A 27,109-nucleotide genomic window follows, 5' to 3' on the forward strand; every position below is an offset into this window, starting at 1 on the left:
CTTTGTGTGGAAATGTGTGCTTATTTTCTTAATACACAAACTCTTCTTTCAGAGTCAATTTCAGAGTAAAAAGTTAATTTTGCGATATTCTGGATGCTTACTATTGTCAACAAATCACAAAAAAACACCGATCTGTGTATCCCAATCATGATATATGTTATTCATTTCTGCCAGAGAGTTCCCCTGTTGTTTAACACCACTGAAAAACACATGAATGAGCTGCACTGTTTACATTTTCCTTCGTACCATGAACACAAGCACTAGCCTAGCCGCGCTAGACCCAGCTCTTAAGACACAAGGGTCTAGGCACGCTCGACAGGGAGGGAGGCGGGCTAAAAGGTTGTTTATCAAATCACTCTGCAGCAATTGGATAGGTATACAACCAGTCAGCGCAACGAATAGGCTGACGCAGTTCCTAGAGCGCCGGATTGTGGCTAAGTCTCATTAGCTTCCCAACCAGCGGAGCCAACTGGTATATTAAGGATTTGCCATATCCCGTCGGCATAAGTCCAAATACATCTTTCTTCTCAATGAAACACTTCAGTGCCGTCCTTTGTTTATCTTTCAAGTTGAATTTTAGCTTCAAATCTTTAAGGGCTGTGGCCAAAGCCGAGTCAAAAGATAATTGTTTATTGTGCGCCGGTTGTTTCTGTCAGAATCGTCGCCCCTCTGTCGTCACTTAGTTACGCCCGCCTTCTAACTCTACACTTCATGGTGATTCGTCCGGCCAGTTTTAGGAGCATCCAACCTCAAGCCTTGTGGAGGGTAACTAGACCCACCCTGGCAGAGAATTAAATTCGTTGCTGTGGGTTGTCTAGGCTACACAAGCACTGTAGTGCACCTTAAATCAGTCCCAAACACACTGTCCTACTGCTGGAAACACTGACTAGTCACTTAATATTTATTTATCATTAGTCTTTCTGAGATATTTACTGCAAAATGTTATTTATTCTTTACGCTGCTGGACCTGTGTAGCAAATATTGTTCTTTCATGTTTTTAGCATGTTTATTTTCTAAACTGAACTAAACTGAACTGAGCTGAACACCAGTGCACCAAATGTGTGTTCATCCACAGCTGAAAATAGTCCCCCACAAACAAAATTTTTCCCTCAATCTGAGTAACATCTGCAGATTATTATTATTTTTTGCAATTTAGAACATATATTTCTGTCACATTTGTATTTACATATTTACATCTGTGACAGGAAACAATGTGATAACTGCTGAGTGCCACAGGAACAGTGACGGGTGGACTAACTCAGGTTTGGCCTTTCCATGAAATTTGTTGACAATAATACAAATACTGAATATCTGTGAAATAGTTTTCTTCCTTGAAATATGTTGAGGTACATCTGTTTGTTGTTATTATTAACCTGTCAGGCAATTCCAGATTAGCTGATTAATTGTTTAAGTTATAGGATGTCAAATAATGGTGAAAAATATTTATTGTAAATTGCCCCAAAAAACAAAAAACAAAGTGACATCATCAAAGAGCTGTTTTTTTCAATTCAAGCACTAAACCCCAAAAATATTTCATTTACAATCTTAAAAAAGCAGGAGAATTGAGAAGCTGGTGCTCATAACTGTTGGACACTATTGCTTTGCTTGTTAAACATCTCTTTTACCAAAAGTTGTTGTTAGGTAACTTTTAGTTAATCAATTAATTAATTACCTAATTTGTAAATGAAGTACTATTTATAGAATAATGAGCTGCAAAGAAACTAAATTATCCCACTGAAAAACACAACATACTGGATTCACTCCATTCAATATTAGACCTTTTACACAAGTTGTTTGCTTTGACAGGGACTTCCAGCTATTTACTCTTAATGAACACAAGCAAGTTATTCAAATTAGATCTAATATATTAAATAATCTAAGCGCTATACATGAATAGTTACAGTAAACAAATGCCCTATGGATAGAACATTGTTTGGTTACTCGTATGCTTTAATGATTGTAACTCTAGAAAGCTTAATTTAAAATTACTGCAAAATCAAGTCAGCGATTTATTCTGATTTTGATTTTCAGCTCTAGCAGCTCATTCACTCTCATGTCTGGGTATGTGATTAGCTCACATGCATGTTTTTGCAGCTTGTGCTTGCATTGTGGTCGTCTACATTTTGTTCTGCTGCTCAGGACTGTGATTCCTGGTGGTGAGCGGAGCAGATCATTTCCTCACACCCTCCCCATCCAAGGTGCCGGGAATGAGGATGGCAGGCAGGATCTGGGAACTGGGGACTCGACTGAATATAGCAGGCTTGTAATTATCCTCATCCTCCTACACTTAATCGCCTGCAGCTCCTTAGAGGGTTGGCAACTTCTGACTTTGGACAGAGCAGAAAAAAAAATAGCACACAATGGAGGAGCAATAGACAGTTCATGCTGTGTAAACAGAACAAACACGGCAGAGACTTCAACCTCAGCTTACTCCACACCTGACTATCAAATATATTCCTGTAATTATTGCGCCAGGTTAACTGAGATAAATGTACATCACAATGATTTTTTTTTCATGTGTGATATCAAACTATGTCTCTGTGACAACATGCCAAAATGTGTATTTTCATTCTCCTTGTTCCAGGCATACATAAAATCAGCTAACAGAATGACGAAGCCTTCACCTCCCATCAAATAAAGCTGACTCTCCCCCCAGCTAATTAATGGTTCACATCTTTCAGTGATGTCCTTTATCATCATCTGTTGTTGCAGCATCATATTCCAACAGCCAGGAGATACATAAAAGCATGAAATTATGGAAGCAAGCATCATTTTGTGACATTTATAGGGTATTCAAATAATTTACAATCTTTATAGACCTCTATTGGCAACCAGTGTGAATTACAGCGACAGAGCTGTATTCTATTCTATAAATAAACCCAGTTGTACTGTCATTAGCAGCAGTCTTTTTTTTTTTTTCAAATTAACCCTTGTCCTTTAATAAGCTAAAGACAAAGAAGGCATGCTAATAATGTAATGCCAAACAGGAAGCTGGAAAGACCTGTGGTTTGTGACACAGCAATAAAGTCATTTGCATACGTAGCCTGGAGACTCATAGCAGGAGAAAAATGTTTCATGAGGCATGGAAAGAATTCTTCTTCATGTCTCGTTTAGATGCCTGAAGTCAGCAAAGAATTATTAAAGCTTCTGCACAGCATGCACTTTCTTTTTTTCGGACTGATTAGACTTTCAGCATCGTTATTCTGGCTGGAACTGTGCCGGAAATTATTTGAAGTCATCAAAATGTTGTAATAAGAAAGGAACAGAAAATAAAATTTGACGTTAGATGGAAGGTTGTGCCAACCAAGCCATCTAAATTTACCCACACAGTCCTGAGAAGAGTTTTAACCAGGTAAGAATATGCTTTAAAGAGCCTTCAAAAAAAAAAAAAAAAACTCGTCAATGTATCAATATGTCATTTATCATATTCTGGAAGATACATGAGCGAAGTAAGTGGTCAACACCATGGCTGAACATTTCCATCTTCAAGTACAGTATACTGATGACAGTCTCAAAAACAGATTCAGACTTGCAGGGTTTTATATGTAACAAACTTAAAGAACCAATCCTGTCATCTTGCAAAGTGGGCCTTTCTGTATCATTCTTGTTCTTTAGAATCAGTTTACGGTTCAACCATACTCTGGCATTAGACTGAAAATTGTCATTATGTAGCACAGAGTACTTTTACTGTGTGCTGGTGTGCTCAAGCTGTGGCGAGAGGAGACATATAAGATAGAAGCACAGATCTCCATATTCTAAAGAACAGAAGGGATCGTTGTCATGGAGAAAAAGTTTAATATGTAATTTTGATACCCAGACATAAGTTTCAAAGGTGAGGGACTTGCAAGTCCTTATTTCAAGTATTGTGTGCTCACTTTTGCAGCATAATTAATAGCAAGCTGAGGGACTACATAAAAAAGGCAAGTCCAAATAACATATGCTAAGAGTGGAGGGAAATTCTTATTTTGCAAGCGGTCATAACACTACAGAGTGGGCCATAAGTTTCCAAGCATAGGAACCTTTGAGGGCCTTCAAGCGCCCTCAAAGACAGTGTCAAACACATCATATGGGGTATCTGAAACATGAAAAAATATATACATTATACATTTTCCTATGCATGGAAACTTATAGCCCACCCTGTATAACCATTCTCCACAGAGAAGCAGGCAAGCACAAAAAGTGAAGATTATCCATCTCTCCAAACATTAGAAGTATCCTCCATATTATCTCCTCTGTCATAAATCATGTGGAATAATTATATATGCTTTTAAATGCATTTTGCTGTTTTGTTTTTGTCTGAAACTTAGTTATTCTCTACATTTCTAGATTGCAGGATATTTTCCAGATTTTCAGAAATAGGGGGTTTGCAGATTATCTGGCAACCGCCCGACTTAATCTCGTGAGTATATGCTGTACTCTCGCGGTATTCGAGCGGTCACTGCCTGATAGGAAAAAATGGCCGCCTTCGTAGCAATGGCTGGAACAGGGAACAACACAAGAGGCATAACAGAGCGTTTTAGCTGACCGGGAAGAGAGCAAATTACAGGGCACCCCCTCCTACCCGGTTTTCAGAACGGATGGGTAGAGGGGGTTTTGCCAAAGGACACGAGAAACGAAAGAGACTCGGAGGGAAGAGGAGGAAAACTCGCGCTACTGTGGTAGCTAGCGCTAGCTGGATACCAACACGGCTGTCACTGCCGGGGAGAGAACCCGAAGAGCCGTGACAACTGTGCGACGGGAGGGTGGAAGGAAACGGTGACTGAACGCTGGAGCGTGTGATCAAACACCTGGTTCATCGCTAGTATGAGTGGACCGGGGCAGGACAGCGAGCCAGAGGCGAAAGTCCTTCTCATCAAGCGGCTTTACAGGTACCTTGACGAGGCCGTTTTTGTCGAGCTAACTGAGGTGCTAATTGAACGTTATTGTGCTGGCTAGCTTAGCGCTAGCCAATCAGTGTTTGCTATCACAGCAGAGGGTCTAGCTAGCTATTCACCGATCAACTTGTCACGACTCTGAGTATCCCAATGTGTTTGCTCCTCAGCAGTGTCACATCAGCTAAATTTGACTCATCATTGTTTGGCAAAGTACAGCTTATGGTAGCTGGTCGACATTAAGTAGCTGCATGTCTCATTCCTGCTTTTGTTACAGAGAAGTGAAACAGAAAGGGATATTGGCAGTTAATATGATAGACAGTGAGCGCAAATATAAACGCAACATACAAATGGCCAACTTTTCTAATTTAGAGATAACGTTACAAATGTCATTTATATTGTTATGGTTAGAAATCTAGCCAAATGTGCTCAGGAAGTTTTTGAGTGGTGACAAATTCGTGACCATTGAGTTAATCCTCATTATCGTCAGGTGTGGCTTTGATGGAAAATGATGAGATGATGTGACCAACTTACAGAGTCTCCTGTGACCAGCAACTGCTTAAAAACACGTTAAAGTGCAGCTTTGTTTTCATAATGCCACTGATGACGAGATGAAAACATGAATGAGCTGCTGCTTGATGCTCACAAGCCAGGCACTTGAATGTCCAGGACTCCATCATTTGTTTTCTAATAAATCTTTTCAGACAGCTCTGGATGATCAGCAACATAAGTCTGTCCCCCCAAAATGTCCACCAACCTCTCAGAAAAAATGGAACAACATTCCACAAGCCAACATCGACAATCTCAGTACCTGACTGACTGGTTTCTGGTCCATGACCCCACTCTCAGGCTGCACATTACCATTTAGATTATAGTACATGCTTGCTGGTGTCATGACATTTCACCTGACACTAGCAGATATTTAGCTTGCAGTTTGTCCTTTTTTGCTGATGCTTTCTATTTCCAAATGCCACCTAGGGCTGTGGTGGAGTCTGTGCACAAGCTGGATGTCATCATCGGCAGCAAATCATCCTACAGAGAGGTCTTCAAGCCAGAGAACATCAGCCTTCGCAACAAGTACGTCCATCCGTCTTAGCAGTGTGTGCGAAAGGAGGCAGTAGCAGGAGATTTCACTTGTATTGGCTACATGTAATCAGAGTATTATCTGGTCTAGCTACTTGTCTAGTATATAATGAGTCTCTGCTATGCTGTTTTTTTTCCAACTGAATCTGCAGCATCTTTGTTAGCTTAAATGTTAGTCTGAACTTCTGTATCCTGACTGTGCCCAACTCCAGTTCAGATGTCTGTCATATCTGAACTGACCACCTTGGACTGGATTTAGCTATTTGATATCTGTTAGAAATTGTAACTTCAGCTAGGAAACAAACAAACATCGACCAATTCACCCATTCAACAAGATTGCAGGAGCTGTCTGTGTACCGGATACAATGGGCAAAAGCTCAGAATGAGTAAGCAGAGGTTAGAAGTAAATGTGAGATAGAGAGATGATTATGAATAGACAGAGAGGCAGAGGAAATGGTATCTCATCCTGCTCATTGACGTCCTTGGTCTCCATGTAGCGCTTACATGAAAGGTAATCAACTCGGCTGAAAGTTAATGTTCACCTATCTTGATTGTTGAATAATTGTGTTGTTTTTCACTTATTGATACTAAACTTGTGTTTTCAAAGTGTAACTCTAAGTTCACTTTATTGTCCCCCGTGGGAGATATTTGTCTTAGACAAGGCAAGACATAGAGCTGCACTGCAACACAACTCTGAGGGTTTGCTTCTCGTCTTTGTCATTTATAGTAATAAAATGAATATTTTTGAGTTTTGGTCCTGGTATTTGGACAAATTGATGTTTTAAAATGTCACCTTGTTTTGCATCTTCACTGTTGTACCAAAAATAAATCCAATAGTCAACTGACAGAGCAATCAATAATAAGAAATAAATGTTAGTTGTAGCATTAACTACAAGTTTACAAGTGGTGTTATGAATTAGATTCAGTTGTACAGTCATTTTGGAATAATAGTCCTAGAAAAAAGAATGTAGTGTTTACTGTGGTCATATATTGTTCTTTACATGTAAACAGGATAATTTGATACCCCAAGTGAGGTGCTGGGTAAAACTGGGTGTTGCAACTAGCAGCAATTTAAATATTAATTATGGTTGGGATTATTCACAGTCTTTTGGTCTGTACACTGTCAGAAATTGGAGAAAAATCCTGATCTCAGTTTCGAAATGGTGCTATTCCATTTTAGATGCCTCAGTACCAAAAACTAAGATGCATGTCTCCTACAAAAATGATCCAAGCCACGCTGAAAATCTCAAAAGATTTCACATGGTTCACAAGATTTTGCTTTGCAATATTATTCAAAATGAGCAACATGTTGCATTCCAGTGTAGGTTTTCATCCGGGTCATTGTCAGCAGTGACTTACACACTCATGTTGTGTTAGACTAATGAGTTTAACAGTCGTAGGTGACATTTCCAAATGTCATGCTTTGTCTGACCAAAACCCAACATATTATTTTTTGTATCTTAGAAGACTATAGAAACCAGAAAACATTCACATATAACAAGCTGTATCCATACATTCATTTTATGTCAGTTGATTAATCACCATTTTTTGCTGCAGTGGTAAATGGTATTATTAAATTATCCTCTCTGGTGTTGAAGAATGTAAGAACAAGCACTGACAAGCATCTTTATGAGACAAAATAAGGAAAAATACAGCTTTCACTTGCCTAATTCTATTAACATAATCATGCTGTTTGCTGCACAAATGAAGTGGGGTCTGAGATTTCACAAAATTCTTGTGAATCACTTGTCGCAGACGATGTGAGTCACAGAAAAGAAACATTTTAGTAATGCCACAAATATTTGTTTTTGTCCCGTAGTACAGAATGTACTGATGTAGTGTTAGTAAAGTGGGGCTGCCACCTGGCATTATTTCCATCATTGATTTGCCTGCTTTGTCTTTGCAGTGTCCACAAAAAAAAAACCATGAGCCCGTGATGATGATTTCAGATTTTTTGTTTGTGATTCATACTCCTAAACCCCAAATATGCAATTTAATCAAACATTCCCACAATATATCTAACATTCAGTGAGGTTACAATGTTCGTTTTTGATGGATTCACCTGCTTCATTTTGTAGGCTGCAGTTTGTGGTGCTGCTGAACAGACATTTAGTGTTATTTAGCCTGGCCTTATTGACAGAAATTCAGTGCACAAAACCCTGGTTTAACACAGTAAATTCAAACAGTACTATAAACTGCAGCCTCCACAACGACCATACAGTTGATTTAATATCTCTCTAAAGCAGTTTCAACAAAAAGGGAGCATTGTAAAGTTGGTTTTATTGTTGCTTTAGGTTTAGATAAATGCACATAATGGATTGGCAACTGAGATTTAAGACCTTTATTTATCACAAACAGTTATGCACAGTGAAATGTGTTGTGCACCTGTTTCAGACAAAAACAATGAGAATAAAGAATAAAAAACACACTATAGATGGATAGAAAGAAAGAAAGAAAAAAACAATATAAATGAAAGTGTCAAATAGTACAAAATAATATATATAAATACACAAGTCGAAGTGTAAACGTGAGTGTATATTCTGTGGCTTATAAGCGGAAGCTTGAACCAGCAATGTTCAGAATATATACATGAAAAACGCCTGAAATTATTAACAAATGATTAAAATAGTATCACTTATTCAAGCTCTACTTCAAAAGTAGCCGAATATGTTGAAACAGGACTTTTTGACGAAAGAAATTTATTAATACTTCATTGTTTCAATTCTTGCATAGCCCCACCCTTCATGTGACAATAGATTGACTCATTGGTCCACTTGTCAAACCGGTGACCCAACTACCTCTTCAATGTGTGCATCTCTTTTTGTGTTTGTGTGTGTTCTTTCAGGCTAAGGGAGCTTTGTGTGAAATTGATGTTTCTTCACCCGGTTGACTATGGCCGCAAGGCTGAGGAGCTGCTCTGGAGGAAGGTTTACTATGAGGTCATCCAGGTTATCAAGACCAACAAGAAGGTAAATGGCGCGGCAGCTGTGGGAAAAATGCCTCTCTGCATGCGTTGAGCCAACTGGTTTTTCTCCCTGTTAGCTGGCTTTCCCTTAAAGGTCAACTCTGTCATGCTATTTTGTGGCCATGCCAGTGACCATAAAATGGCAAATGTCGTGCATGGGCAGTCCATTGGAAATCAAATGTCTAAAAATGGCACTTACGGCACTTTGCTCTACTAATAGACCAACACAAGTAAACAATCCAGCATTATCATGTTTACTGTAGCCAGATCATTTCTAGTCTTTTTTTTTTTGTATAAAAGTGTTTCTTTAATGACTAATTAATACAGTTTAAAATGATTTAAATCATTAGAGCTATATATTTTTCAGAGATTTTTCACGTTCATGTTGTACTTTCTGTAAGCAAATCTTGTTGGTCATACTATTTTAATAATGCCACATTCCTGCCCATTTTCATTTATTTCATTTATGTGTCGTTTATTTTTCCAGAGGTGGTTTGTTCTTTTTACAAGTTGCTTATTTCTGAGTTTCTTGTCGTTTTTGTGCATGTATAGTATACTTTACTGTTACGTGCTTTTGTGTATTTCGACTGCACATTTGAAAGGACAAACGTCTTTCTAGATGCTCTGTAGTTCATGTTTATTATCCCCCGCCTCCACGAAGTGGAAAAGGGGGATATAGGTTTGGCCTCCGTCCGTCCATCCGTCCGAGTTGAAGGAGACAGCTTTTCTCAGAAACTATTACAGCTAGGATTACGAAATTTAGTGTGTAGCTTCACACCATGGACACCTTGATCAAGTTCAAAAATGAGACCTGTGCGATAATATTTAACGGAGTTATGGCCCTTTATCACTATTTTGGATATAGACTCATAGACATCACATGTGGCGGGGAGATATTGATGACCATGTCATGCACTGTTTTCCAAACACTACTGCTTCGCCATACTTTCACTTACAGACTTCATTTTAGTCTTAAAAAAAAAACCAACTCTCTTCTTTTCAGGCATGTACATATTGTGACGGTGGGATTTATGGTTTTCCATACAGGAGCCTCCAAAATCCCCGAGGTTGAGCAAAAAATCCCATGTTAGAGCATGTGCTCCTCTGGTGCTAGAGTGTGGAGAGGGACAAAATCTGTCCGGTTTTTGTTTACTTAAATCGCCATCCTGACCAAACGGTACATACTACAAGGACAATCCTTTCACAGACTATAGTAAAGACTCTCTACATTTATTTGAGTCCGACATTGTTCACCTGGCACATTGTTACGTCACGCGCCAGCCCTTAATTGACGTGGGAACCTGAATCGCCCTCCTTAAGGCTCAATGCAAATTTATGCCTTGTGCTGCTTCACACACAGCGATTTTAAAACTGCCATTTCTCGCTCATTTTTCACTCTACAGCAACATTAAACATACCGACCTCTTCCGTGACTCATCCTGCCACTCACCATCCGGTTACTTTTGAGCTAGCATTCACGGTTAGCCCGTAATTAGCGACAGAACGTGACTGCAGCTGACAAGCTGTAAACTGCTGCAGGGGCGGCACTAGGTTTTCAGGACAGGGGGGCTTAGCCCCCAGGAGATGCACACAGTGTGAGTGAACTTTTAATTTTACAGGTAACAATTTAGTGTGTAGCTTCACACCATGGACACCTTGATCAAGTTCGAAAATGAGACCTGTGCGATAATATTTAACAGAGTTATGGCCCTTTATCATTATTTTGCATATAGACTCATAGACATCACATGTGGCGGGGGATATTGATGACCATGTCGTCTTGTTATTTCTATTCTGGTCATATCTTTAGACTCCTGCTTTCGCCCTTTTCCACATCACGCTTTTTTCACTTTCCACTCTTTCTTCCACTGCAGCACATCCACAGTCGCAGTGCTCTGGAGTGCGCCTACAGAACACACCTCATTGCAGGAGTGGGTTTCTACCAACACCTGCTGCTCTACATCCAGTCGCATTACCAGCTGGAGCTGCAGGACTGCATCGACTGGACTCACGTCACAGATCCACTTATCGGTCAGACTTACAAGTACAAATGCACACACAGATCCAGATAAAGATATAAAAGTAATGATGGCTAAATTAAATTGACCTAGTTTAGTGTTCGGATCCTGATATTGTGCATACTGGTCCACTCTCAAAGCACAATCGTTATAAATACCACCTGTGCTTTTCCTACAATGACAAGTCAAAATGACTTCTGTTTTAGGCAATATAGTTTTTTGTTTTTATTGGACACAACACTAGACTTTTACAACTGATATTAAAATGTGCTCTGTGTTGTGACTCACTCTCCACATAATAAGTGTGAGCTACAGCTGCAGAATTGATTCAACATTAATCTTGTACACGAATCTTGCTTTGTGCAATTAAATAAGCATGACAAACTACTATATTGACATTTAAAATGCATGTTTTACTTGTAGAAAACTTTGGTGCACGTCACATCAAGCACTTCTTAAACTAATAGGAAGCCACCAGGTAGAAGTTGAGATGTTTTGGGTTCACTGGTGGGAAGTCATAATGTGCTACACATGCACCCCTGTAGCCTCTGCAAACATATTCCTGAATGTTACATCTGCAGTCCATGGAAAAAGAAAAAAAAAACATCTTAAGCTGCAGTATGATCAATGCATCAAGTCCAAGAAAAATAATGCTGCCAGTGTTACTTGACTGAATGCGCATCCTTGTCCATGATTAATTAATTACAGCAATGTTTTATAGTATCGCAAGACATTAAAAGTAAAAGCAGCCCTGTTGATTTATTTTTTGGTACAATTTTATTTAGATTGTCCACTAGGAGCTGCACTGTCATAAAAAGTCTTGTTTTGATTTGCACATTATAATTATGATCTCCATATTAATTCAAATCAAAATTTTGGACAATTTTGACAATTATGCAGTTGTCAGTGATCAGACATCAGTGATTCTCTACACTATGCAAAGGTAACAGACAGATGAAGAGGTGTCAGTTCAGTGGATTGTCAGAAAATACAAAGACAGGTGTAGTGTCACCCACCGTGGTGATACTGTACAACCTGCACTCCTCCAACACTTAAGAGGGGCTTGTCTTTTTCTTTGTAGTTGGATACTACAAACATTTTTGCAAATGCCCTGCATGGATTAAATTTACACAGACAAGATCTAAGATATCAGAGCCACTACACCTCTGACTGTTAGCCTAATATGTCTGTGTTATCTCAAAAATATCACCAATAAACAGTCCCAACATAAACAACGCACTTTGTGTATAAACATCGTTGAGACAGAGAAACCGTGTATCAAGTAATGCGAGACTCTGCTGCTCTTCTCCTAACACTTTGCTGGAATGTAAGCTCTGCTAAGTTCATTTGTTACGTAACTCTAAGTCATTTCGGGTAAGTGCATCAGCTAAATGCTTGAAACGTTTAAAAAAAAATGCATTGTGTAATTGTTCTGAACAGGCCGAAAGAAACCCGTGTCAGCCACCCCCAAAGAGATGGAGTGGGCACAGATGGCCTGTCATCGCTGTCTGGTCTACCTTGGAGATCTAGGTAATAATATGATAATAGAATATGTAATGAATTCAGCTTTCTACCCAGCTTGTGGAAGTGTGAGACAGCATATGTGTGTCATTCAGTGTGGGAAAATTTGGCTTAGTTATATAGAATAATTGGCAGGAGGCTGTTCACACTTATGTGATCAGAGACACTGGTGTATTGCTTCGAGCATTATTTTCTGCTGTTGTATTATTTGAATTGTGCTTGCTGTCTTCGCCATTGTAGATGTATGTTTACGTTACATAATGACATTTTATAAATAAATGATGCTATGAACATTTTCTGCCACAGTCCTGTAGCTGTATGGATTTAATTTCTTGCGTGTGTGCGTCTTTATTTTTTGATGTTATTTTTAAATGTTTCCTCTTCAGCACGCTACCAGAACGAACTTGCAGGAGTGGAGGCTGAGCAGCTGGCAGAGAGGTTTTACCATCAGGCCCTGTCTGTTATGCCTCACGTAGGTGAGTAACTGTAATGTAGAATGTATATAAAAACACTCTGTTACGCTGCTTTTTGTTCGGTTTTCCACAACATATTTAAAGGCAAAGAGGTAGGATTGTTAGGTTTCTAAGAAGGTGAGTTAAAGCTTTTTGTTTTTTTGTAGACTGAATAACAAAAATGTTAAATCCAATGGTTCAGTATTAATTCTACCTTTACTGCTGTCATGTTATTGTGTGGAATTGCCAAGAGTTGAATCAGAACATTAATGCCACTTTTATGTCCTATATGGTAAATAATTTGGGCAGACCCAGCAGCTGTTTAACTTATCTTCGCACAAAGGCTGAAAATGTGGATAGACTGCTCATCTGGCTGTGTCTAAATGTAGCAAAAATGTCCAACTTTTGCTTGCTGACATGCACAGTTAATTTAAAAGCAACTAGGGGCTACTGAATACCTGCTGTACAGAGTAATACCATTCCTATTTCTGCTTGAAATGTATTGATTCCTAAATAATAATGGAATATTTCATGGAAAGCTGCATAATTACAGTTATTTTGTTTCATCATATTGGCTTGTGTCACTGTTATACTTGGGCAGGACATATTCATTTTTACAGTTTTGACAATAAATATGAACTAATGATTTTAAGAGCATATCACATCAACTCATATATGTTAACCTGTTTTTGTTTTTATTTTATTTTCTTTTGCTTTTCGTCCTTCGATCTGTCTGCAGGAATGCCTTTTAATCAACTGGGCACACTTGCAGGCAGCAAGTTCTATAATGTCGAAGCCACATACTACTACCTACGCTGGTAAGAGAGATTTTTATGTTACAAGACATATTATAAGTTTAACCCGTTGTTGTTTAGTTAGTCTTAACAGATGTTTTATTTATGCTAAGCATCCAATCAGATGCCCCTTTCGAGGGTGCCTATGGCAACCTCAAGCGCCTGTTTGACAAAGCAGCCAAGATGTACCACCAAGTGAAGAAGCAGGAAATGAAAAAGCTGTCTCCATCACGGCAAAGGTGAGGACCTTTTGAAACTGGAGAAATTGTTCATACTCTTCAGCTGTTAATACAATGTTTTACAACAAATTTCCGGTTCATTTTAATCTCTGGGGTTCATTATGAGTGTTGTATTTTGTGGTGGTTGTTCTGGCCTTTGTCAGTTTTTATGGCCTCACTTCTGTTGGTTCATAATTTAAGTGATGTTACTAAAGATCTTCACTGTCTTACTTTTTAAAAAATCTACCTGAAATAAAGAAAGTGTTTTCATTTTATTCTGCTCAACGTCCCCTAGCAATTTTAATCTAGTCCCAGTTGACTGCTATGGATTCACATAATTAACGACGTGTGTGTTCGCCGTCTCAATCACAAAGGCGCTCTAACCTCTGGTGGGATAAAGCAGCATCTCTCTGCAGATGAGATGAGATGATTGATGATCCCTGTGGGGTAATTAGTTTGTTGAATGCAACAAAAGTAACAGGATTCAGTTGGAAGAAAAGGCAAATATAAACGCAAGTGAAGAATGTTAAATAAGCACTTCAGAGGCCAGTGCTTGGTGCCTCTGGAAATGCAAATAAGCTTAACAAATTCTTTTGCCACCTGGACTGAAAACAATGCTACTTCTGTTTCATTGACTTGTATAATTGCTGACCAGTTTTGTACTATATCAGTTTCCTCCTTTACATTTAGACCTGTGCAATGCAATGCGGTGCAGACACTCAGTTTTTGGTAATATTGTTGGAAATTCCCATATTTACTTTTGTGTTCATTACTGAGCTCATGGTTAAATATTTATTTAACATATTGTACTGGACAGAGAGAGGTCTCTTAAATAACCACAGTTTCAATTACGATGTTTTTGCCGCAGTTTACCGCGTACTCTGAAGTAGTGAATAGATTCTTTATTGTCGTTATGTTTGACCTATAATCAATCATTGGCATTATTTTCTGCAGATCCAAAGACATTAAGCGCCTCCTGGTGAGCTTCATGTACCTCCAGAGCCTGCTGCAGCCCAAGAACAGGTTAGCGTTTGTGCTTCACTCTGCTACTTATCATGGATCACATTGTTTCAGAATCAAAGTCTGCAGCGGTTTACTTTATTTCCATTCCTTCCTATTTCATATGTCTGTAGTAGGACTGTATTCTCTAGGTCAGATGGTTCATTGTTTGGTTTATATGCACACTGGTCTGCTCTAAAGCTGTTATCATATCAGTATGAAGTACCTAGATTCAAATGATGTAAAATGCTGCAGTTGCTATCTTACTATGTTAGTTCATGATTTACTTAAGCTAATAAGGCTAGCAGGTGAAGTGCACTGTGGCTGATTTAGTTCAACAGATGATAACGTGCAGGTTATATTCCACCCAACAACTCGACTGGTTGAAGACTAGTTCAAAATTCAGTTGATCAAGATTTTCTTCCGTTAACTTGCGATTAAACTCAGTTTTTCCAGGCATTCACAGAACAAACATGATGATTTCTAGCAGTTTTTGCTGCCACTTTAGTGCAGCAAACAGGAATCATCCCTTCATTTATTCTGTCTTTTGCTTGCCCTCCTCTGTTTGCAGTCTGATGGAGACGGAGCTGACCTCGCTGTGCCAGTCGGTGCTGGAGGACTTCAACCTGGTCCTGTTCTACCTGCCACCGCCAACACATGGTGCTGCTCACCACTCACCCAGTGAGGAAGATGAGGAGCAGCAGCAGCAACAGCAGCAGCACACTGACAGCTCCTGTCCTGTGCTGCCTGACACCCTCATCTTCAAGATGGTGGTCACATGTCTGATGGTGGTGCACAGCCTTAAGAGAGGAGGTTGGTTTGTATAGCATTAGTGCTGTTGTGTATTTTACTATTTTAAGCTTCTAACATGATTTGTCTGGGTGGTTCTAACAGTAACACAGAACAGTTTTCATTTATGTCCTTTTTAAAATGGTAGTTAAAATTTCAATATGATCCTCAGAGGGCCTGGTTATCGAAATCAGATGCAGATTAGAGTAATTAGTAGAAGAGGCAGAAGACAACAGCCAGCCACAGTTTGGTTTTGTGGGTTGCTGGGCATATAAGTAACCGCTACATCTGTCCAAGGCTCTTGTGATCATTTGAAGATATGTAATGGATTCCCTTTCAAGCGGAAATGTGGATTCTAACTTCCAGTTTTAATAATGTACGTACTTTGATAAGTTATGTTTAGGAGCTTTATTTGTATTGTAGTAAATGTTTGTGTCTTGTGTCCTTAGGATCAAAGCAGTACAGTGCGTCTATAGCTTTTACTCTGGCCCTCTTCTCTCACCTTGTGAACCACGTCAACATCAGACTTCAGGCTGAACTGGAGGAAGCAGAGAGCCAGGTGCCTCCACTTCACACTGATGCTGCAGGTGAGAGACAAAACTTTTCATGTATTTAAAAAGAGGAAAAGGCATATAAGTGCAAATTATCGACACAGCACAGAGAATGTCTCAGCCACCGTCAGCTTTGTAGACGAATCTTTCAGGATCAATTTCTCCTAATCAGCCACATCTTACAGGATTTAAGGCCTGTTTTGTGGTTGAAAGTGAACATCTTTTGGGAGAGCAATATGTGAAGTGTCTGCCTTAATACCATGCATTTACCTCCTTATGACTTAACATCGCTTGATGTCAGGAGCAATCTTGAGTTGATCACATTTATTCATTTTTTCCGATTTTATCTTACAGTAATAACCCACTGGAGAACATTTACATTTTTTAAAATAGAAATATGTTGTTAGAAATGAAATATCTTTGACAAACAACCTGAATGAACAAAAGACGGACAGTAAATGTTTCTTCTCTTATCTAGACGACCTGGACACGAGGGATTCATCAGCTCCACTGACTGATCCGTCAAATGAAAGGCCTCTGCAGAATGGATCCCTGGAGCAAGAGGATGAGGAGGAAAAGGATGAAGATGGCTGCGAGAGGGTTGGCACCAAAAAGCATACCAGTGTGGAAGAACAGCACAAGATGGAGGAAGAGAAACAGAGGCAGAAGAAGAAATACACCCGCCTTTCTCGACTCCGCCGCCGCCGCTGTGCTCGCAAAGATGCCCGAGGAGAAGATGAAAGCGACCTGAGCGAAGGCTTCGAGAGCGAAGATGATGAAGAGGAAGATGAAGAGAGGAGGAGCCGTACTGATTCAACAAGTGGGACCACGACGGAAACCCCACTGAATCCTTCATCTGTCAGGAAAGAATCTAAGAGAGACCCCTTGGGTGAGGAGGGCAGCTGGGGAAGTGGCTCAGAGGAAGAAGAGGAAGAAGGCGGAACAGCATTTGATGTGGAGACCGATTCGGACATGAACAGCCAGGAGTCCCGCTCAGACCTGGAAGACATTGAGGACACGGAAAACTCTGACAACTTGGAGGGTCAGGCTCGGGAGCACCAGGATGAAGAGGAAGATGAAGACCAACCAAAGGAAGACGGAGGAGAGAGGGATGGTGACACCCCACCAACCACCAACGGGCCCCTTGCACCCAGCGACTCCAGCATCAGCAGCAACCTCCAAGCCATGTCTTCTCAACTCTTTCAGGCAAAGCGCTGCTTCCGCTTGGCGCCGACCTTCAGCAACATGCTGTTAAGGCCTCAAGCCTCCTCTTCTTCGGGTATTCCCACGCCTACTGACACCTCTGCTCCTCCCTCCCAGGAGACTCCTCCTCCTCCTGGGGATTCATCCTGTGACATGAACCCTGGTACGGCCAATGGAACCAATGAAAATGGTAATTTGCATTTATGATTTTATTGTATGCTCTTTACCAACATATTTAAACATTTTCTTGTCTTTTTTTTCTTTGAAAATTTATTCTTAAAGAATTGGAAATGTAATTTTAGTTTGAAGTCAAAGTTTTATTTTGGCTCAGTTTTTGTTTTGCCACATTCTCCAGACCTGGACTCTGATTCGGAGGGCAGCCAACACAGCACTCAGTCAGTACATAGTGAAAAAACTCTGTTGGAGAAGCTGGAGATCCTGACCAATCAGGGCTTAATCCAGGTGGTGAAGGTCTTCATTGATTGGCTAAGGACAAACACTGATATTATCCTAATGTGTGCACAGGTGAGGCAACAGATTTTCCTGCTTTCTCTATGAAACATGGACTTTTTAGTCTAAGTATGTTTCACAAACTGATCAGCGTTTCTCTCTGCAGAGTTCTCAAAGCCTGTGGAACCGACTGTCTGTGCTGCTCAACCTGCTACCAGATGGCAGCAAGATGCTCGAGGCTGGTAAGTTACTGCTAGACTGCGCTGCATAGAGATTTGTACTTGTCACAACAGCAGCCGAGGCTTTTTTGTGCCCCTGGGTTCACACATACTGAAATGTCAGATTTGTTTATATCTTTAGGCACAAAATGAAGATTTTTTTTCGATGTTCTTTGCCAAATTATCTCGTAAATAACTGTTTTCTCAGAGTCAGCCTGTCTCGAAATCTGATTCAGCAAACTGTCATGAACACAAACTGAGTCAGTTTTGGTAGTTTGGCTGTTCGCTTGCAGACAACATGAGCTCCTACACCTGAATGGGATTTCAGGTTTACACTCTTACAATGTCATGTGTAACTGAAACATAAAGTTCGACTCTGAGGAAGCTGTGGAAGTGCACAACTATAATAGGACAACTGCTGAACTGTAAAAGCTGGCAGATATTTCAAGAGTATCTTAAATATAAAAAATATGTATGTAAATTACAAACCCTTGTTTCTTAACTATCTAAACTCCGGGCAGGTTTTCAGCATTTTTTTTGTTTGCTCCAGTCATATTTTTCCCTCACTGTGGTCTTATTTTTCCTTGCAATATAAAGTCCTGAAACTCTATAGAAACAGGACAACCTTGGCTAGAAGGAAAGAAAACTCAGAAATGTCTTCTGTGCAGTATGACACAGTAATTCCACAAATCAATAAAACGTAAAGTTTCTTTAAATATTTATTTTACACAAAAAAATGAATAATACTATCATTATGAACAACATTTTCACAAATGCATTTAGGTGTTAACAATGTAGTATATCTGACGGTTTGCTCCTTTGCATTCTGGTTTTGAACAGTGCTGCATTCATTTTATCATTCAAGTATGTTTTATTGTCTTCTCAGTCTCCTCTCTGCTGCATGAATACGGCCTGCAGTTCAGCTGAAAATTCACAGAATTTGGTCGCAGTCGTGGCTTTACATGATCTGGCAGAAAATTTTGAATGAGAGAGGCAGAAAAATATGTTTTTTATTTTCTTTTTTAGCCGTATGTCACAGTTGATTCATTCAAGGAGTGTTGCAAAAATAAAAATCCCGAACTTTTTAGTTTTTTTTTAAATATATATATTTTTTAAACTTTGCATGCAAAGTGCCAAGAAACAATTCTTGCAAAATGAGATCTGAAGGAAACTGGGGAATATTATGTGTCTGTGCAGTAATGATGTATTTCTTCATCTTAGCTGTTTTTGTGGTATTAGATTTGTCCACATCCCTAAGCTGTGATCTCATCCCTGTACTGTACTGCCACAAACAGTGCCAGTGCTCAGCTGTCTCACTCCCTGCGTGATGTATTTTTTTACACTGCAATGGCTGTGCTCTGAGTCTCCAGTAGGTTTATTTATTTGTCTGTGTGTGTGTGTACTGCAGAGCTTGGTCTGAATGCAGAGGTGACAGAGTTGTTAAATGAGTGTGAGCAGCCGGGTTTGGTCCAGAGTCTGCTGCTGCCCGAGGATCTGGCTCTGCGACACCTACCTGCGCTCAACGTAGCTCACCGCCGCCTTGATTTTACTCGCCGCAACCCCTCCCTCAGTCCCCTACAGGAGGTAAACACGCATTCAGATTCACAATACTGAGTGTTTGCAAATGTTTATTGTGGATTGAGAGCACTGGAAAACACAAAAGAAATTATCTGTACTGTACAAATATTCAGTTTGGTACAAATGTGTCTTATGAGTTCTGCTCATTCTATGCTTGTTTGCTTTATTTCAGCACCACAGAGATCATACGATGGACATTGTGTATTATCCTATCAGATAAAACCATTTTCATTGTAGAAAATCTCAAGAATTACTGACATTTCTGGAAAAACTACAGCAGAATGAAGTCTCAGTTGATCTTAAAAGCTTTTTCCCTGTGCATTACATTGTGGAGGTGACAAGTGAATTATTTGCATTGCTACTATTTTGCAGTATTTATAACAGATTTCATAAAGTTACCTCAATAAGTGAGACTGGAGATTAAATTATTAGCTAATCCGCCAATACATAGATTACATGTCCACTATTTTGTTTGGGGATTAACTGTTTAATCTGTTTGTCTTTACTCTATGTGATAGTGAGCCAGTAGTTTTTCTACATAGAATTTAGGCACCTCCGAAAGAGGTTTTAACCATCAACAAAACAAAATCACCACTGCCGAAATTCTGAGAATAAAAATACATAGATATTTTCCTAACATTTTTAAATACAACATACTCAAGCATAATAGATATTGTTGCTTATAAAATAGTCAAAAATAACCGTAAAATGCATAAATTTCTGTCAAATAGGGTAACACTTTACTGTGCACTGACAAATCAAGCTTATTTTCATTCAGACACGCACAGGACTATTCTGAGCCAGGAAAACCACTGAAACTAAATATATGATTACCCTGTAGCTTGAAGAAATTACAGTGCACATTTTTATTACTTTATAGTGCAAACAGTATATAATTCATTGAGAAATCAATCAGCCAATAAGTTAATGTCTTCTAAGCAAATCCTTTTTGTCAACTTAAAGTGTTTTACTGGCTCTGTTTCTGTTTTTGCTGATAAATCACGATGTTCTGCACCATCTGCAGTGTTAAAATGTGTAATAACTGGCATGTGGCTGTGCCCACTGAACAAGTATGCAGTGAAGACAGATGACAATTACAGTGCTTAAAATGTAGAGAAATATATATGTAAAAGTGATATGAAGTTGATTCCGATGGAACATTTTGTATTCAGATATACATGTTTTAAAATGAAAACATTTGCTTCCTTCTGTTCTTTCAGTGCGTGGTGCGAGTGTGTTGCATTCGCAGTTTTGGCCACTTCCTGACAAATCTCCAAGGCAACGTGCTGCACTTCAACCCAGAAGCGGGCATCTTCACCAGCATTAGCCAGTCCGAGCAGGATAATCTGGTGCAGCAGGCCAAAGCCCAGTTCCGAATGGTGAGCGACATCTGAACAGAACCACAGGGAGCCTGCATTCAATTTTTCATTAGTTGTCACATAGACAGTAAAAAAAATGATGGCATTGTGTAACTGCTGACCTAAATATGTGTGAAAAATGTTTAATTAATGACCTGGAACCGAAATGGTTTTTACATGTGTGCAAAGAAACTGTCCCATTTGATGTTGACTCTGCTTGGTTTATCTTTATTTGTCCAGGCTGAAGAGGAGGCTCGTCGAAATCGCTTAATGAGGGATATGGCCCAGCTTCGACTACAGGTTTTTATTATCGCTCTGTCCACTGAGCGTTTACCCTGTTTGTGTTTCTCTTTGAAATTTGTGCACAGATACAGTATAGACACAGCTGTGCACTGATACAGTCATCATTGTCAAAAGTCCCTAGTTTTGTTGAAAAAATACATAAGCTGTCTTGTTTATGAGTATGGAAATTACTTAAAATGTATAGAGAGAGCTTGGGAATCAAACGATCCGATAGCCCAGTGGTTAAAGTAGATGCCACATGGGTGCTAATGCCCTGCAGTAAGTCCTCATCTTGATTCCTGAGTAGCTTGGACCCTTGCTGCATGTTTTGTCTTTCTCTCGCTACTGTGACCACCCAATTAAGGCAAAAATGCCAGAAAAATATGTTTAAAGAGAAGAAAAATCTTAGAAAGATATTGTCGTTTCTTTTTCTGAAGCCACTTTCATTTTGATGTTGTAAAAAAATGTTTTCTTGAAGTGACATGGTTGTAATGGCATGATCCTAAAACAGCCAACATCAATCTAAACCTCAGCAATCCTGAAATCATATTTCTGTTGCCATAAAATCCACATCATCTTTCATTTTTCTCAAATCATCAAGTGTTGGGTCTCTTTTTCTGTCTCTTTGCAGTTGGAGGTGTCACAGCTAGAGGGCAGCCTTCAGCAGCCTAAAGCCCAGTCATCCATGTCTCCCTACCTGGTGCCAGACACAGCTGCTCTCTGCCAGCATCTGAACCTCATCCGGCAGCTGGCTGGAAGCGGCTGCTTCATCATCATCATCCCGCGAACAGGTCAGAGCGCGGCCTTCTTTCTGTCCTGAGCAGCGGTGTGTTGTGTTCGGTGGGATGGGATGTTTCCCAAGATTACTGACCTTGCTGTGTAGATGAACGCTGTGGAATATTCATCTGAACAGGATCTGTTGACACTCATGCGCTTTACTCTTTATTAAAGGAATAAAACTTATGTTCAGTACACTCACTTGACTCTTAATATTACACCTGAACATTATCTGAAAAATACCAGGATGTCTGCAGGTCTTAAAAAGTCCCACAAAGCTTTGAATTCACTTTCTTTAAAAAGAGGCTCCAGAAAGTATTACAAAATCTGAGATTTGAGATGCAATAACTAGCAAGTTTTAACCATTTTTAGAATTTAAGATGAATTAGTTTTTTTAAAAATTCTTATTAGTATTTATTGCTATGTACTGCCACGGAAGTGTAAATAAAAAAAAAAAGTGATGTATTAGTGAATATTTCTTGGATAAATCGTCCCTATTTTCCAAAATTAGGTAGCAATAATCGTGAAAACGGTATTAAATTTGATCCTATCTGGTTTCAAACTTTAAGATGTGTCCTGACTGAACAATTACTAAAAAGAAAACATATTAATAAATTGATTTATTGCAGCTCTTGTTAGTGCTCTGCTTTTTAGAGACCTGATTTACATGTGCTAAGCTGCCATCCAGAGTAATGAGACTCCACAGCACCACATAGACAATCAGTCAAACGATAAATGTACCAGTTTGAGCATTCGATCATGGCAGTGAAATAAAGACTTTGTATTGTAGCCAAAATAAATTCAACTCCAGTTTAAATAAAGATTAAACTGTTAACCTGTCTGACTGTGGTGTGTAATCTGAACTCACTTTGTTTTGCAGTGATTGATGGACTTGACAGGTTGAAGAAGGAAAATGCTGGTGCGAGGGATGGAATCCGCTTCCTGGAGTCTGAATTTCGCAAAGGCAACAGGTTGGTGTTTGTGTTAGACATGGGGTGACTGATAGAGAATATTTCAGCATTTTTTTTTGTTTGTTTTAGAAAGAGTTGTGAGCTACATATTGAGGCTCGCTTTTCTCAATATAACTTCTTTTAAAATAACAGCGTTCTCTGTTTCATCCCTTTGTAGATACATCCGTTGTCAGAAAGAGTCGGGTCGAAGCTTTGAAAGAGATAAACTGAAACGGCAGGACATTGAAGCCTGGTAAACCCTTCTTCTCCTCAACCGTTTCCTTACTTATTAGATGAATGTGATTTCTAATTTGACTGCTCCTTCCTTGTTTCCAGGCATCTCTACAAAATGGTGGACAGTTGCCGTCAGCTAACAGTCTCCCAGAGCAACGGAGATGAAGATACAGCCGGCATGGTGACCATTCTTACAGGCCATCAGGTGGAAGAGCTTTGCACTCAGTCAGCAGCAATGAAGGTCAGTCACTCACTGCGTTACAGACACAAACACGCTCAGGAGGTCACAGTTTCCACCAACACTAGAAGCTTGATGGGTTCTGTTTAGCTTCACTGCTGCCTGCAGTGGACTGTGCTCATCACTCACTGCTGTTTCTATACACAATCAACATTTGTGATGGTTTATAGAACTGCAGGAAAACTTTATTTTTTAAAAACACTAATTTCATGAAAGAAGTAAAGACTTCTGGGCCTCAGTTTACGTATAGATCCCACAGACATGAACTGTCTGTCAAAGCTTCGTGTTCTTCTGGCCGGAACTCTATTTTCTTTTACAATTTAAAATGTGTGTTAATGTTAAAACATTAGACTGATTGATAAGGATGCTTTCATTTTTCTCATTTAAAATAGGAACGGCTGATGGTATCATCAGTGGTACCTGCTGATTACGGCTGTAAAATAATATATCAGCATTAACCCAAAATAAACACTGATGGGCAGATAACACCCACCAGGCTAAAAGTTGATCATTTTATTTAAAAAATGTTACATTAAAATAAATATATCAGTTTTTATGTGTGAGTTGTTTTGCTGGTAAATGTGAACATTTGAAAAACACCGTATTTATGTCTGCACCTGCCAGTGGGCAGAGTAGGCATAATAATATGTTATTTCCACTACAGGAGAGACCTGATATTCTCTGAAATTAGGTGGAAAGAATATATGCATATTTTGGCATCTGCCAGAGTTGAGTTGAAAAAAAAATCCAACATCCTGCATCCCTTCAGCGAACTGTGAGATTTGAATGACAGTGTGAGGGGTTGGGGATGGGATTTGTGCTGATTAACTGCGTGCATCAGCTATGAAGGAACACTTGTTTGTTTTTTAATTGTTAGTAAATGAGAGCAGAAATCTGGGCTTCATCAGCCTTCATATTGTCAGATCTTAGCTTGGCATCAACCTCAGAAATCCAGTAGTGGTTGAGCAATAGAGAATTAGAAAATTAAGAGTTCCAACAATTACACTGAATCAGATTTATAGATTGGAATGTTCATGTTTAAAATGTTCTCTGCTCAAAAAAACTCAGCTCAGAGAAGCACAAAAAAATTTTTTTGTTTTAACTTGGGTGACATCTGACATTAGAACACCTCATTTCACTCCTTTCTAAGTAATTTTTGGCCTCATACTTGTCTTCGTTGCTGCTGTAACCAAGTGGAGCCTAGAGGCTTCTCTGTGCACAGCTAGCATGTGAGGCGTTTATGAACATTGGTAAATTGTAGTGTAATTGTAATTTATTTATATTTTGCCCCCAGGAGATGCAATGAAATCAGGGAAAAAAATATTTTAATTCTCACTTTCATGCAGAAATGTGTACATTAGCAAGAATGTAGTACAACATGGAAGCCACAGCGGTACTCTGAAAGTGCAAGAAACATTCATCCGTTATCTATACACCGCTCAGTCCTCATTAGGGATTGAGTGACAGGTTGGCAGTCTGTCACAGGGCAACACATACAAACAATCACATTCACACCTACAGGCAATTTAGAATCACAAATTAACCTGAGCATATTTTTGGACTTTGGAGGAAGCTGCAGGGAGAACATGCAAACTCCATGCAGAAAGCTCCTGGGAAGGCCGGGACACAAACCAGGGATCTTCTAGAGGCTAGGCGAAAGTGCTAACCACCAAACCACTGTGCAGCCCTGCAAGAAACATGCTTTTGTCAATACTGATGAATTGCACATCTCTTTTCCAGTATACTTCACAGTAGTTTTAATCGTGTCATCTAAACACATGTAAAGCCAGAGTGTAAAGTCTGCTGTCATTTAAAGCATTCACACATCCTGTCTTTCAGGGCATTTATGCACTTGGCTATACACCATAAAATAGATTTGAAGAATAAAAAAAGTAAAATTTCCTCCATGCTCAGTCACCCCCAACGCCCCTAGCTATAATGAACTTGGCATCATCTCAGTTCTGATATCAGACACTTCATTTTGTGACACATGTACATTTACCACGTTATTTCTTCTTCCTACCTTTCATGATATTCGTCTTTCTGCCAGGCGGCGATTCAGGCAGCTGGCTCGGCAGGGATGGAGCTGAAGAACATCGTGGAGTTCTACCGTCAGTGGAAGGAGATTGGCTGAGAGGTCGAAAAGGGGGCAGCTGTCGGCGCTGCGAACAGCTGATCGATCACAACACTCGCTCCCTCTCTCTCTCCCACTCTTTTGCTCTGTGTGTATCTGCGTCTCCAAAGGCAAAAAAACAACTCAAAAGAAAGCTGGATCGAAGAGTTAAAAGCTTAGAGGGCTGGAAAAGTAAATACAGTGGAGTAAAAAAAAAAAAAAGAAGAGAAATGCGAGCGAAACGCGTCATACGAAACAGCAGATCTCCCACTCCTAATCCTAAACATAAAGAGCGACCCCTAGTGGTCGGGGTGAGGAAATGGTGGGATGATGCGACACAATTTGAAGTGCCCCTGGTTCACACCCTAACCAGGAATACACTGTATATGTTAGCAAACGAGTACATACGTGTTGAGAGAAACCGCACACACACAAACGCATCACATTCACACTCAGATGAATCCATATAGATATTTAGAGCAGTGGTTTGGATTTCCGTTCCCGTCTCCCTTTTCCCCCCTCGGTCTGTATTTGAGAAACAGGGACAAGAATGTGAGTCTGGTGGGGCTGTGTTTAGGAAAGTCAAGAGTGTATGACGACAACTTTGAGACAGAGAAAACACTCTGTCCACCTGACACTTGCGGCTTCCAGCCTTCAACAACAAACCAGGCGTCTCGTAGCTTATAGGCCTCTAGGAAGGGTTGAGGGAAGGCAGACGTATGCTTCTCCGGGATCAGTTTCTTTCCAACGTGGCTTTTTGAAATCTTACTTGGTTTTGTTTTTCTTTATTTGCGGTGTACTTTTGTGACCAGTGACTTATGTATTGTGCTGTCTCTGTTATGAGAACAGAAAAGGAAAAAAAAAATACCGTTACAGGCACCGCCCTGTTTTAAAGGTTTAATTTGGATTTATTTTTGTACCCAAATGATGTTGTTTATTTTCTTTTTTTTTGTAAGCTAAATCTGAATGATATATGCAAGAATGTTTAAGGGAAAGGGAAGGGGTTGGTGTCATGCATTGATCCACTGAACAAGACCTTTGGTTCTGAAAATTAAAAGAAGCCTAGAATCTATTTATCCAGGAGTCGTGTTAGCGGGAGGAGGCAGGTAGGAGCTGATTGGCTTCGTGTTGTAGCTGGTCGTATCGGAGGCTCAGAACAGAAGGACCGGATGACTTTCCCTGAGGAATGTGGGTTGTGTTTGGACCCCCTGTAAACTCCTAAAATGTATCCCATCGACATCACCATTTCCATAGTGACTGTCCAATCATGCACAGTGCAAAAGAAAACCAGTATATGTGTGTGGTCATACATTGAACAATAAAACGAAACTCCTATATGACGTTGACCTCTTTCTTCCTATCAGTATACGGTGCCACTTTTCATTTTATGAATGAAAAATAAAGTGCTGAAACTGCTAATCAATTAGTTGACGAGCAGAAAAAATAT

The 27,109-nt window shown here is 39.6% G+C and overlaps 1 protein-coding gene across 1 annotated transcript; it reads left to right on the top strand.

The window, feature by feature from the left end:
- Positions 1–4,382: 4,382 nt before the first annotated feature.
- smg5 (SMG5 nonsense mediated mRNA decay factor) lies at positions 4,383–27,002 on the top strand. Its single transcript, XM_022199620.2, has 22 exons — positions 4,383–4,868; positions 5,850–5,948; positions 8,800–8,923; positions 10,794–10,950; positions 12,378–12,467; positions 12,845–12,934; positions 13,650–13,728; positions 13,818–13,943; positions 14,877–14,945; positions 15,493–15,734; positions 16,160–16,297; positions 16,740–17,654; positions 17,820–17,989; positions 18,081–18,156; positions 19,541–19,716; positions 20,931–21,089; positions 21,309–21,368; positions 21,982–22,141; positions 23,008–23,098; positions 23,256–23,330; positions 23,414–23,552; positions 25,600–27,002. Exons 1-22 carry the CDS (start codon positions 4,804–4,806, stop codon positions 25,681–25,683), a joined length of 3,384 nt encoding a protein of 1,127 aa, XP_022055312.1. The 5' UTR covers positions 4,383–4,803; the 3' UTR covers positions 25,684–27,002.
- The last annotated feature ends 107 nt before the right edge of the window (positions 27,003–27,109 follow it).

This window comes from Acanthochromis polyacanthus, chromosome 12 (genome assembly GCF_021347895.1).
Source record: "Acanthochromis polyacanthus isolate Apoly-LR-REF ecotype Palm Island chromosome 12, KAUST_Apoly_ChrSc, whole genome shotgun sequence".
Lineage (NCBI taxonomy): Eukaryota > Metazoa > Chordata > Actinopteri > Pomacentridae > Acanthochromis > Acanthochromis polyacanthus.

Coding starts and splice junctions, on each gene's coding strand:
- smg5 (XM_022199620.2), top strand. CDS start 4,804: ATGAGTGGACCGGGGCAGGACAGCGAGCCAGAGGCGAAAGTCCTTCTC. Junction 5,949..8,799: donor AACATCAGCCTTCGCAACAA/GTACGTCCATCC, acceptor GTGTTCTTTCAG/GCTAAGGGAGCTTTGTGTGA. Junction 10,951..12,377: donor CGTCACAGATCCACTTATCG/GTCAGACTTACA, acceptor TGTTCTGAACAG/GCCGAAAGAAACCCGTGTCA.